Source organism: Capra hircus, chromosome 2 (assembly GCF_001704415.2).
Source record: "Capra hircus breed San Clemente chromosome 2, ASM170441v1, whole genome shotgun sequence".
Lineage (NCBI taxonomy): Eukaryota > Metazoa > Chordata > Mammalia > Artiodactyla > Bovidae > Capra > Capra hircus.
In genome coordinates this window covers 127,451,946-127,464,942 of record NC_030809.1, presented here as the reverse complement: position 1 = coordinate 127,464,942, position 12,997 = coordinate 127,451,946, and the positions used below count along the sequence as shown (strand labels likewise).

Here is a 12,997-nt window from a genome sequence, read left to right as displayed (position 1 = left end):
CATGCTTGGGGCTGGTGCATGGTGATGACCCAGAGAGATGTTATGCGGAGGGAGATGGGAGGGGGGTTCATGTTTGGGAACGCATGTACACCCGTGGTGGATTCATGTCAATGTATGGCAAAACCAATACAGTATTGTAGAGTAAAATAAAGTAAAAATAAAAATTAAAAAAATTTTAAAAATAAATAAATAAATAAAGTTAGGAGGAAGGACTGGCCAGTTGGCAAGCAGAAAATTACCACTTAGTTTTAATGGGAAAATTAATATTTTATAAGGGTAAGGATTTCTAGTTAGTTTTTTCTCACAGCTCTGACAAATTGCCACAAATTTAGTAGTTTGAAACAACACGTTTATTATCTCACTGCTCTATGGGTCAGAAGCCCTGTGGGTTTGTCGAGTTTCTCTATTTCAAGTCTCACAAGGCCAGAGTCAAGTGTTGGCAGAGCTGTGTTCTCTTCTGAAGGTCCTGGAGAGGATATGCTTCTGGACTCATTCGGGTTGTTGGCAAAATTCAGTTCCTTGAGGATGTACAGCTGAGGTGCACATTTGCTTGCTGGCTGTTAGCTTAAAGGGCACCTTTGTCATTCTAGAGTCTGGTTTCTGGTCCTAGCACATGAACTCCTGCATGGCATAGCCAGCAACCGTGGATCAACTCCTTTTTGTTGCTGTTATCTTCTGCTTCCTTCCTTCTGCTGCACTGCTCTGACGGACTCGCCAATGTTCCCCTTCTATTTGAAGGGCTTAGTTTAGGCCTACCAGGATAATTCATGAAAATCTAGGATAATCTTCCTATTTTAAGGTCCATTACCTTAAAATCACAGATTCTGGGGATTATATATGGGAATCTTTGGAGGCTCATTATTCTGCCTACCACAGGATTCTGTCTGTACCACTGGTTCTCAACACTAGTTGCATATTCCTGCATCACCTAGGAAACTTGATAAAAAGCTTATCCCTTGGCCACAATCAAGATGCACTGAATCTGAATCTCTTGGATTACAATCCGGGCAATGACTTGTTAAAGATGTCAGAAAATTATAATATGTTTGAGACAGCTGAGAACATCCTGTAACACCAGATTTCTTCAACTCGATTGAATTCATTTTGTAAATAACCTACTCAAAACATACTATCTGGGTACCCCCTTTATCCTCCACTTTGCTAGGGTTTGAAGTCACAGGGATGAACATGTCTGGGGAGTAACTTCCTTGGTTCTGTGTCACTGCAGCAAAAATTTGAAGTGATGGATGGACCACTGTTATAGCTCAGTTTTATTTAGAAAGCAAAGGAAAATACATCCTTGAGGCGTGAGGGTGGGCCGACCCAAAAGATGGGAAGAGAAGAGAAGCCCCCAGCTCAGTTTTGGCTCCTCTCTGTACATATTTTTGTCTCCTCCCCTTGAGCCTGCCCGAAGGCTGTTTGCTTCACCTGAGGTCCTTACTCTGGTCTTCGGACTTTCCTTTATTCTATTTTCATGGGCTTTTCCCTTCTTTGTCTTTTAGCCACTACTATTTTGGACTCCTTTTTCCTGTCCTAGCTACCTAATAAATATGGTGCATGTCTTATTCTTCATGTACTCACAATCCAGAAGCACGAACAGTATAGAGTAATCATTATATTACATGAAATGTTTTAACATATATATCTGAATAACTTGCTCTGGAAGTTCTGAGGTAGTAATTGTGCCTGGGAACACTGCAGAATATTTTGCTTGATTTATACTTAATAGCACTTCTAAAATAGTTTGGCCAGCACCTAGAGACAGAGGAACATAAGTATGTCCAGGTTTCAGCATGGCCAAATGAGGATGATGTGTTTGTACTGTGCTTCCCAAAATGTAGCAGGCCAAGAATTTCCTCGGGTGCTTACAAAAAGTACTCCCAAGTTCTTCTGAAGATTCTGATTCAGAGTTTCTGTTCTGGGGCCTAGACATTCTAATGTGTTGAGCAAGTTCTGGGGATGATTCTGATACAGGTGATTCATTAACCCACACTCTGTGGAACCCTGGTGTATGTTACAACAGTGATTTGTTACTTGTTCATTCAGTAATGAAAGCCTCAAGACTTACTATTAAAAAAAAAGATTAATAATTTGAGTTTCTTACATTCCAATAACAGATCTTCAAGAGAAGTCTCTTTATATTTTAATTTTCTTACTGCTTCATTTATTGAAAGTGTTAGGAACAGTCCAGGGCAGGATGGGGGTGGGGAAATAAGGGCATTTCGTTCTCAAAGACTCTAGCGGAAGTAAAGATGGTAATAGCAGGAATCATTCTAGCACAAAGACTTAGGTTTTGCCAAAAAATAAGCAGTGAGAAGATAATAAAAAGTAACCAGGATCTTGTACTTGAACACTTTTCACAATCTGTTCCACACAGAGTGAATGAGAGAAAGAAGTTGACATTTGCCATAGACACGTAGGATATTGGGAGCGAAGAGTGCTTTTTCCTTGTTTTGAATCAGGAAAAATGGAACTTGTTTAATATGCCATAAAGGAAACCATGTACTTGGATAGGAAACAGCCTCACTTTGCTCACACAAAGGTTCGGGATACTTAATGGCAAATTAGATATTTGTGGGAAATGCTTCTGTTAGCCAGTTTTATAGTAACTAGATAAATAAATGGAGGAAAGAACATGGCTTAGGGCCTGTGACAATCCAGGATATTTTGGAAATCGAGGAGTGGAAGATTAAAGTTGTTTTTTTGGTCTTAATTTTGGAGTGGACATACACTTTTAATATTAGGGTTAGATGAGTCAACTAAAAATAAGAATTTTTACTAAGAAAAATTTATGAGAAGTGTGTACATGTATAATAAAAATTTGAGAAAATAAGAAACAATTTTGAAAGGTACTGGCTTTATGATTTTGTGTTCTGGTAAATGATTAGGTCACATTGATTTATTATGTTTAGGTAGAATAAACCTTTTTTTTTTTTTTTTACACTGATCAAGCCAAGAAGATTGGTTAAATTTTGTGGATTTGGAAATGCAAAACTGTTAAAAAAACGGAGAACTGCCTTGTGTTGCTGATCTACTGCAATTTTAAGAAATGAACCCAGAATGATGCTATACAAAGCTATGAGTGATTAGGAAGCTATATTTCAAAAGTTATTTGAGGTCTTAAGTCAAAGTTCTTTCTGTGATGAAATAAGTCATTTAAAGTTTATTTTGGTGATTCTTGGAGTGAGCAGCTTGTAGATTATTTATAAACTATTTTTTATTTCATATATACAGTAAAGAAAATTATTTTATTTCTAACAGTAAAACCAAATCTTCTATTTTAATTTTGAAATGTGATCATAATATTTATAGGATCTAGAGACTAGGCTAGCAGTTAAAAAGAGAAAATGCCAATAACTACTGCTAGTTCCACTGTGATTAGAGATTGACTTAAAAGTTTATATTAGAGCTTTCTCAGTTTTGAAGCAGTGCTTTTCCTGTTAACCTGGAAAAGCTCACCTGAAAAAATCCACTGGCAGAATTAGTCATTTAATTTGACCTCCTTTAATTATGTACTTGATCTCTCTTCAAAATTGAATGGGACCTACTGTATTTCAGCACGCAACATGAAACTCAGTTGTCAATAAATAATTTAACTAGGTATGAGAAATTTACAATGATTTACTTAACATCTTTGATCAATTAATATAATGTGAACTTCAGGAAAGATAAATCTGGAATAAGCCAAACATAGAGGAGAGAACCACTTGCTAAATGAACATATGAGAAGCTGTATACAAAGAACCAGTGAGTTGGTTCAGTATGATTAAATGTAAGCTGAGGCATACAATTAAGCATGCTTCTGACAGTAATCATGCCATACTCATAAATATGAGGCTTAATCTAAACTGACCTTCAGATGTATCTGCAGTAGCATTATTTGTATGCCCAGTCATGATTCTTACATTATTGATGTGAGAATTGATGTAAGATGTAAGAATATTGGTAAAAGGGGTGATTCTTCCATCATTAGCATTTTCATGCCATATGTCTACCAGGAAGGAAATTTGATAAATCCTTTGCAGGGTAGATGATGCAAGCAAATTGGATCACTGCATGAAATAGACATTACCAGATCTAAAGAGTACAAGTATCCACCATGTTGTTGAGAAACTGCCACCCAAAATTGCTGCTTCAAAGTTTGATAAAACCAGGGATCATAAACCTGCCCCTTTGATTAGGAATGCTACAAATATATGCAGTGCAGAATATAATCTGGTTCCTAGTAGCCCACTTTCCAGATCACTAGGGAATAGGGTGAAGTAAGAAAGCTATAAAAGTGGAATTACTTGCACTGATCAATATTTTGTGAGTTGAATAAACTCATCTTAATTATTGGTGCCAGGATGATCCTTTGAACACTAAGAGATATTTCACTAAGATATTTTTTGGAACTCTGATTCTGAAACCCATTAGCTAAGCAACAAAAATGGCTGCTAGTGTTGCATGAAATGTTTTTCAAATATGTTGGATATAGGAAAACTTCAAACATGTTTTTTGAGGCAACTTTTCCTTCAATTTTTGAGCCCATATACACATTAAGGATAATTTAATCCTGCATTGTGTAAATCATCAAAGCATTGTTTCATAAAAATCTGATTTCCATATAAAATAATATTCCTTTACATTTTCCTTTGCAACTTTGTATTTTATACATATTTAATTCAGAAAAAATGTGGGCTACTAATGTTTCAAATTTGTCTTAAGCTTTATGACTTCCAAAGATAGAACGGTAAACTACTGTTTATTCAATCCCATGGATGGAGGAGCCTGGTAGGCTGCAGTCCATGGGGTCGCAAAGAGTCGGACATGACTGAGCGACTTCCCTTTCACTTTTCACTTTCATGCATTGGAGAAGGACATGGCAACCCACTCCAGTGTTCTTGCCTGGAGAATCCCAGGGACAGGGGAGCCTGGTGGGCTGCCATCTATGGAATCACACAGAGTCGGACACAACTGAAGCGACTTAGCAGCAGCACCATTCAATCCAAATACCCAACCAACCACTGAACACAAAGATGGAATAAAGGACTTTCATTTTGTAAAAAAGTAAACATGCTGAAGTTTCCCCTCAATTTTCAGTGTCAGTATAGATTCAAACACTACTTGCTGCTGCTGCTGCTGCTGCTAAGTCACTTCAGTCCTGTCTGACTCTGTGCGACCCCAGAGACGGCAGCCCACCAGGCTCCCCTGTCCCTGGGATTCTCCAGGCAAGAACGCTGGTGTGGGTTGCCATTTCCTTCTCCAATACATGAAAGAGAAAAGTGAAAGTGAAGTCGCTCAGTCGTGTCTGACTCTTAGCGACCCCATGGACTGCAGCCCACCAGGCTCCTCCGTCCATGGATTTTCCAGGCAAGAGCACTGGAGTGGGGTGCCATTGCCTTCTCCGCAAACACTACTTACAGTCTTCTAATAAAAGAAATGATAATTCACTAATAGTTATGATTAGTGTTCTGGATTATAAACTTAAGCTCCTAAAGTACTTAATTTCTTCATTTTTTCATTTATTTCAGACACAAAGAAAAGAAAGATGAATGTGGTTTCTGTCTGTGAGGAACCATATCAGCTAGGGAATTAGATTTAAATAACCGAGACTAACACATTCCAATAAATATTAGATAAAATGGGTAGCCATTCCTTTCTCCAGGGGATCTTCCCAACCCAGGGATCAAACCAGGTTTCCCACATTACAGATAGATTCTGTATCATCTGAGCCACGAGGAAAGCTCAGATTATTCGAGGGAAGTTTGAAAAACAGTTTAATTTGTAAATTATTTTATTGTATTCTACTTTTTTGATATTTTCTTAAGTAAAATAGTCAATTGCTCAGTGTTTCAACCATCCTGGATAAATGAAAATTGACATAAACTTCTCCACATGATGCAAAACGACAAATATTTGTGACAAAACTCAAATATTGTAAGCAAAAGATTTTAAAAAATCAGAGTAGCTTAATAAAAATATCATCTTACTAGTGGCATTTTCTTTGAAAATTTTAATTTATCATGGAAATGATTTCGTTCATTGAAATAAAATTATTATATCAATATTTCAGGTCATGACTTCCAGATTTAAGACATTCTTCAAGACAGTTTTGAATGTGATCCAAGAGAAAATGTGATTTGAGTCTGGAGACAATTGTGAATGTAAGTATCAGAAAATTAGATTTTTTCTCATGGTACAATGTAATAAAAACTAAAATATCAACTCATTAATCATTAAATTACAAAAACTTTGATTCATTATTTTCTATTACAACTGATTTTTTAAATCTAAATTCAATGTAATACTTTGTTTTTTCATTGTATTTTTTTAAGTCAGTGTAGCTGACTGAAAAGAAAGCATTATTTGGAAGACTGCTACAATAAAAAGAGAAGTTTCTTTTAGGTAAGTCATTGATGAGGTCAAGCAGTGGCATAGATTCTGTGTGCTAGTTAATGGTGTGCTCTCATTGCATGCAATAATACAAATGATAAGTAAAATGAAGAAAAGATTTTTATAATTCTTATTCTAACATTTGCCCTGTAATAGGAATCACAACACATTTCCTAACGAAATTAAATCTAAGTTCATATAGTTCACTGGCAAATATTTATTGATTGGATTTTTTTAAAGGATTTAATTTATTTATATATTTTTAAACTTTTTATTTTTATTTTATTTTACTTTATAATACTGTATTGGTTTTTATCTCCTTTGAAAAATGTTTTTAACTCAGCTAAACAGATATATTATATGACTAAACCAGGGTCATTTATATTTCATAAAAATGTTACCAGAGGAGATTGGTGATGGAACTTTTGGAGAGTAAGTGCCAACACTTTATTCCTGTGATGTTTGCCTCTTAGAATTAAGAAGTTAGCAGGGATCTATATCTAACATTACAAACGCTTGACAGAAATACTTTTATTTGCTATTTTCCATATCCTTTAAACTTATTTTAATAATATAGATGGGTTAGGGAACTATTTTTATTATATAAAGTGAATCCTTCAGTGAAGAGTAATTTCTATTAAAATAAAAGTCCATTTTTTATGACTTATGGATGCTAGCTTTCAAAGAATGGGCCCAAATTCAATTTTTCCCTTAAATTGCTGAAGAGTCATAAAATTAAAAATAAGATGAATAATTATTGGAAATAAATAAGCTTTATAGTAAAATATGCTATCAAAGTGAAAGTGAGAGTGACTTCACTTTCACTTTTCACTTTCATGCATTGGAGAAGGAAATGGCAGCCCACTCCAGTATTCTTGCCTGGAGAATCCCAGGGACAGAGGAGCCTAGTGGGCTGCCATCTATGGGGTCACACAGAGTCGGACACAACTGAAGCGACTTAGCAGCAGCAGCAGCAGCAGCAGCATGCTATCAAAAGTTGTGCTTTTATGTCTTCTGAGACTTTACTCTGATACTTTTTATCATTTTATTCTAATTTTTTAATCCAAGTTTTGGTAAATTTAAGGATATGTAAAATAAATTACCAGTGTGAATTTGCTGTATGACATAAGGAACTCAAACCTGGGCTCTGTAACAACCTAGAGGGGTGGAACAGGGTGGTTCATGAGGGAGGGGACATATGTATACCTATGGGCTGAATCATGTTGATGTTTGACAGAAATAAACAAAAAGAAGATGATTTCTAATTTTTTAAAATTACATCTGTAAGAGGCTTTCCTGCTTGAAAAATTAACTAAATTAAATTAAAATGTATTTAATTTAGCTCTTTAGTACTTTATGATGCTTTTAATATTTGTAATTCATAAAACTGTTAATCAAATCCTTAAAGCAGAATTATCATGTAGTTTTTATTTATTTATTTTTTATCATGAGGTTTAAAAGAAATTTCCATTGAGAGCCATGTATATTTACTTCATATATATTGCTGAATTATATTTTTTGTTTTCTATTGCAGTTTGATTTATATATATAGCATATTTCATTTTGGCTTTAATGATGGAGAAAAAGTTTTTCCTGTCTTTTCTGTTCCTCTTGCCTTTTTTCATGGTAAGCATAAATTTGTCTAATGTATCCTCCTATCTATGATTATTTCTGTTTTAACTTCTAATATACCCATCATTGATAATGGTTAATAACACAAAATCACATACATATAGTTATTTGATGCATAAATAAAGTACACTTTTTTATCTAATCAACACAGCAATAATTCATTTTCTTTCAGTGTACCTTTTTAGGCATTTAGTCCTGTAACTGGCACCCTAGTATTATGTTGCATTGGGAGGGGTGGTATCAAAGTGAGGAAGTATGATAGACACAGCAGTACCGACACCAGAGGAAAGTAATTACCAGAGTTTGAAAAAAAAAAAAAAAACAAAAAAGGAATGGCTGCATAGGACAGTCATACATAATAGATGAAATATTTTCAATCAGACCTGCTGATTCTGAGTTAGCTACGTTAAAAAAGCAATTCCAACCTGTTGATTTTCTTCCCGTTCTGCCAACTGATTGACTTGTATTGACTGAAAAGCATTTTGGAACCAATCACTATGTTTTAAATTAATTTCCTCATCCATTCATTCAAATAAGTATGAAATGTCCGTTTTCTGACAGGCATTGAAGCTAAGTTTGGGGCAGATGTGTGTGTGAGTATGTGCGCTCCTGTATGCCTCTGCATGTATATGCAGGGGAGGTGGGGCTGGAAGTGGACGGGGGACTGAAGATGACTAAAAAGCAATTGCTCTACTAGAGGGGCTATATGCTTTACACATTTAATGTTATCTTTATTTACAGAAATATTTTGTTCCCATCTTTCTCCCTTATTAAAGCAATGACTATACTCTTACTACTACAACAACAAAATACTCTTATCATATGCATGAGAAACTGAGAGACATAATCTCGTCTAACTCTGTGCCAGCAAATAATTTTCCTGTGTTGTTTCCAAGTAAACCCCAGGAAGAGTCAAGCAAAGAGACTCAAGAGAAATATAGAAAACTTAAATGGGAAAAAAAGCATGACTACATTCCTGTTAGCATTTGTATTTAAAAACATTCTCAAGTCTAGGAGCAGCCCAAATTCTACGCTTCTCGGATGTTATCTTAGGTAAACAGACTAGAATTTAAGAAACAGGAGTCCTGTTTCTCTGGCTCCTACCCTCAACTGAGCCTGCCAATGAGCTGCACGGGCCAAAGCTGGGTCCCTGCAGGTAATTCTGTAACAGATTACCAACCTGATTATTGTAATTTAAGGAATTGGGACCGTTTCTCTTGAATTCATTCAAACAACATGCATATCTGGCTTTTAAAGTAAGAATAAAAATGATATTGGTTTTATGCAATTCTAAAAACTGAGAAGAGGAGAAAAATATTTTTCCTTGATGTTGTAAATTTCCATTTTTAATATGTGCAGCACAACAACTCCATAAATCTTTGTTAAGAAATTAAAACCAATCTAAGAATGAAAAAGTTAATGTTGAATGGTGGTGAGGTGATGGGAAAACTAGAGTGATGTCACACACTGAGGGACTATTCGTATCTATTTTACATTTAAATTAAATTCAACTTGCTGCTAGAGAACAGCAGTAAGAAAATTAAGAATAAGGAATCAACACAGGAATAGAAAGATAACTGTTTATGGAAAATAGATAGGAATAATGCAAAAGCGAAGAAGAAATAAAGTTGAAGAGACGTGTATATAGGCTTCATGCTGTGAAACAAGGAAAAAAATTCATGTAGAAATTAAAGTGTAAGTGAAGGTTAAAATACTACTACTAAAGTGGAAGAATATAAATATAGACCTGTCTAAAACATTTATTGATGTGCATACAATTCTATTAACCAACAGCATAAATGAACTTTCATTATTTTATCAAAATGTACGTATAAAAACGGCAACAAATTTGAGCATTTACCATGTGCCAGATACTTCCCCTTTGTTATCTTGATCCTATTTTAACCCATTTTACAATAAGAAAGCAGAGATTTTGGTGGGGCTGTGTGCCAGGGTGGAGGTTAAATATCTTTTCCACATTGCCAGGTTAAAAAGTAGAGGTGGAGTTTGAGTAGAGCTGCCTGCATTCCAGAAAGCTGGCCTGGAGCTGGCCCCCACAGGCTCTGAGGGGGCACTGCGGCCTGTACTTCCCAGGGCTGCCGCTGGCAGCTCTTTGTGGTGGTTGGATATTGATGAGGTGGGGATATTTACACCATGGAAACTGGCAAACACTGAAAGTCAAGAAGTGCCCCCCAGAGCCTGTTGACCATGCAGCACATCACTGCACTTACTATTTTTCACTGTGAGAGACTGTCTCTAACATTCTCACAATTCTGAAATTTTATTTTCTTTAATTCCTTAGATTCTTGTTATAGCAGAATCCGAAGAAGAGAATCCCGATGCCTTAATTCAGCTGGGTGTTACTAGAAATAAAATCATGACAGCTCAATATGAATGTTACCAGAAAATTATGCAAGACCCTGTTCAGCAAACAGAAGGTAAACATGACGAATTTTAAATGCATTTGATATAGTTTATAAGAAAACTACCCCCATTACGTCATTGCCGGTCTCTTAGGTTCCTTCTTAAAAATGAGTTAGTTGCTAGTTTTTCTAGTATATGTGCAGTTTTAATTATTTGTGAAGAACATTTTATTATGTAACTTATCTTATTCTTTTTAAAAATTCTAATAAAAATATATGTGACAGGGATATTTTTAGTATTTTATATAGTATAAAGATATTTAAAATATAAAATAAGTATGTGTCTTGAATTAAATCAATGACAGTCGATATTCAGTTTATGTGATCTATATTTCTTTTTTTCACAAACTTCTTGATAGGAGCTTAATAAAATGACAATTTGTTTTTGCATAACACATACTATGTATAGTACATTTGGTAGCAAAGCTAATGAAATCCATGAATTTCTGTTTCCATTAGATATTTTTAAGGTATTTCTGAAAGATTCATTGAAGGCCTACCAAGTGTCACATATATGCCTTAATTCTGAGTAGCACAAGTAGAGTTGTGAAATTTAGCAAAACCAAAAACGAAACCCAAAGCATGAAAACACCATGTTTTTTATCTGGCAACCTTAAAGGCAGGATTATCTTTAAAATATAAAATGCAAAACTCTTAATGAAACAGAGAAAAACATAAAGACTTTAGATATTTTTAAATCAGTAGAAACAATTTAATTTGGGGAGAAAATATTTATAGTATAAAAAGGTTTGTTATACACATAATATGTTAAAAGTAGGTTACTGTTAATTTTTGTAAATGTCAAAATTAATTTGCTTGTGAGAAAGAGAAAAAAAAGCAATTTTTCCATATTGATCAACTCTTGGAATCTTAATCTAACCAATATATATCAAAGCAATTTGATATATCTGTCCAAATATTTTTATTACAATATATATCCAGTTAAAACATATCTCTAAAATATGTAAGACAGTGATAAACTATCTGATATTAGTTCAGTAGGAACTGCATTATCAAATAGTTAAAATCTGTATACAAATTCTGTGCTAACTGATCTGGCCTCTCACTTTATTCCCTTAAAGTCCAAGTGTTATTAGCTTTAAATTATTGAATTAATGCCTTCCAAATGATCTAGATATGTGTGCAAGCTAGCTTCAAATCTAATTTCTTAATAATAGGAATATATTTATGAGAGTTTTATAATAAAATAATTTTGTGATAAAGTTCAAGATCAGTACATAATAAACTTCCTCTTGGAGATTCATAATGTTCTCTGTAGTTTTAAATACTGTAAAAAACCCTGTAATAAAGAAATGTGTTTGGCTTTGTGTTTTCCAAATCTATTTGACCACAAAAACTTTTTTTAACGGAAAACTTTTTCATGTCTCACTCAAACGCCATATAACACAGCTGGGAAAATTCTAGACCTTTCCGTCTATCCGGTAGTTAGTGTTGTGGAATCTTTTGGAGCTCTGTAAAGACTTGTCTAAAATGCTTTCTAAAATGGGATCAGGAAAATTTGCTCTGACAGGCCTCAAAATGCATTTTATATGGTAATAATGTGGATGCAAGCTATTTAAATAAAGAGTTTGAAAATCACAGGAGGGAAAACAGACTATATGAGTTTTATTTTTAATTAGAAATATTTAGATTTTCAGGCCGATAGAATGTTTTCTATTGCTGTGAGGCCTAGATTGATTCTGAGATTGCTGTGCAAATCTATTAATAATAATAAACAGCTCATGCAACATTCAAGTTTCTATGTGTGCTTAGGGCAAAAAATTACCCTCTTTGATTACAGACTGTTATATAACTTTAGAAAGTTTTAGTCATTTTATTTCTCTATGCCTTTAAACTTTTTTTCATGTAAGAAGTTTTTGCTCTTAGTGTAGGTAAGCAAAGAATGTGAGATTAAACACTTATTTCATTTGAAAAAAAAAGAAAAATAAGAGCTGGAATTTGGTGGAGGGCCCTAAATAAGTGTGTATCAGGGTTAATATGATAAAATAGGAAATATTAGAATGTTCATTTGTTCACTTCAAAAAATACTATAACTTGCCCTAAGAATACAGTTTCTAAAATAGAACACATTTCCAATTTCCCATATTTTTTGAATTTCATAAATAGGGACACTAATTAACCAATACTTAATGGTTAAGGAAAACCAGCAAAGACCATGTAATTTATTGGATAAATAGCTACCTTTGAGAATGAGAATTAAAGCTAAACATACATTTGTTTAGATATTTCTAAATTTAATAATTAGTTATTCTAATAATTACCTTGTGAATAATCCAAGTAATTGTTATAAAGATCTTATATGATGTCTTCATTTTCAGTAGACAGTCTGTATTCCCTGTTAGTGTGAGTTAACCATGAAGACTTCATGTGTTTCTGTATAACTGAACTGATTTTTACTTTCTCCTTAAGGCATTTATTGTAACAGAACCTGGGATGGATGGCTGTGCTGGAATGATGTTGCTGCAGGAACAGAATCAATGCAGCACTGCCCTGATTACTTTCAGGATTTTGATCCTTCAGGTAAAAGTAGAAATTCATATACAAAT

The 12,997-nt window shown here is 34.3% G+C and overlaps 1 protein-coding gene across 3 annotated transcripts in view; it reads left to right on the top strand.

The window, feature by feature from the left end:
- Positions 1 to 12,997, top strand: part of CALCRL (calcitonin receptor like receptor) — a 127,498-nt gene that overhangs the window by 71,477 nt on the left and 43,024 nt on the right. For 2 of the 3 annotated variants that reach the window (XM_005675875.3, XM_005675873.3), the window contains 5 exons: positions 6,056 to 6,146; positions 6,318 to 6,387; positions 7,910 to 8,001; positions 10,310 to 10,445; positions 12,861 to 12,971. In XM_005675875.3, the coding sequence (XP_005675932.1) occupies positions 7,948 to 8,001; positions 10,310 to 10,445; positions 12,861 to 12,971 (301 nt within the window). In that variant the 5' untranslated portion in view covers positions 6,056 to 6,146; positions 6,318 to 6,387; positions 7,910 to 7,947. The remainder of the gene's footprint in view (positions 1 to 6,055; positions 6,147 to 6,317; positions 6,388 to 7,909; positions 8,002 to 10,309; positions 10,446 to 12,860; positions 12,972 to 12,997) is intronic. The other variant, XM_005675874.3, reaches the window with a different exon arrangement.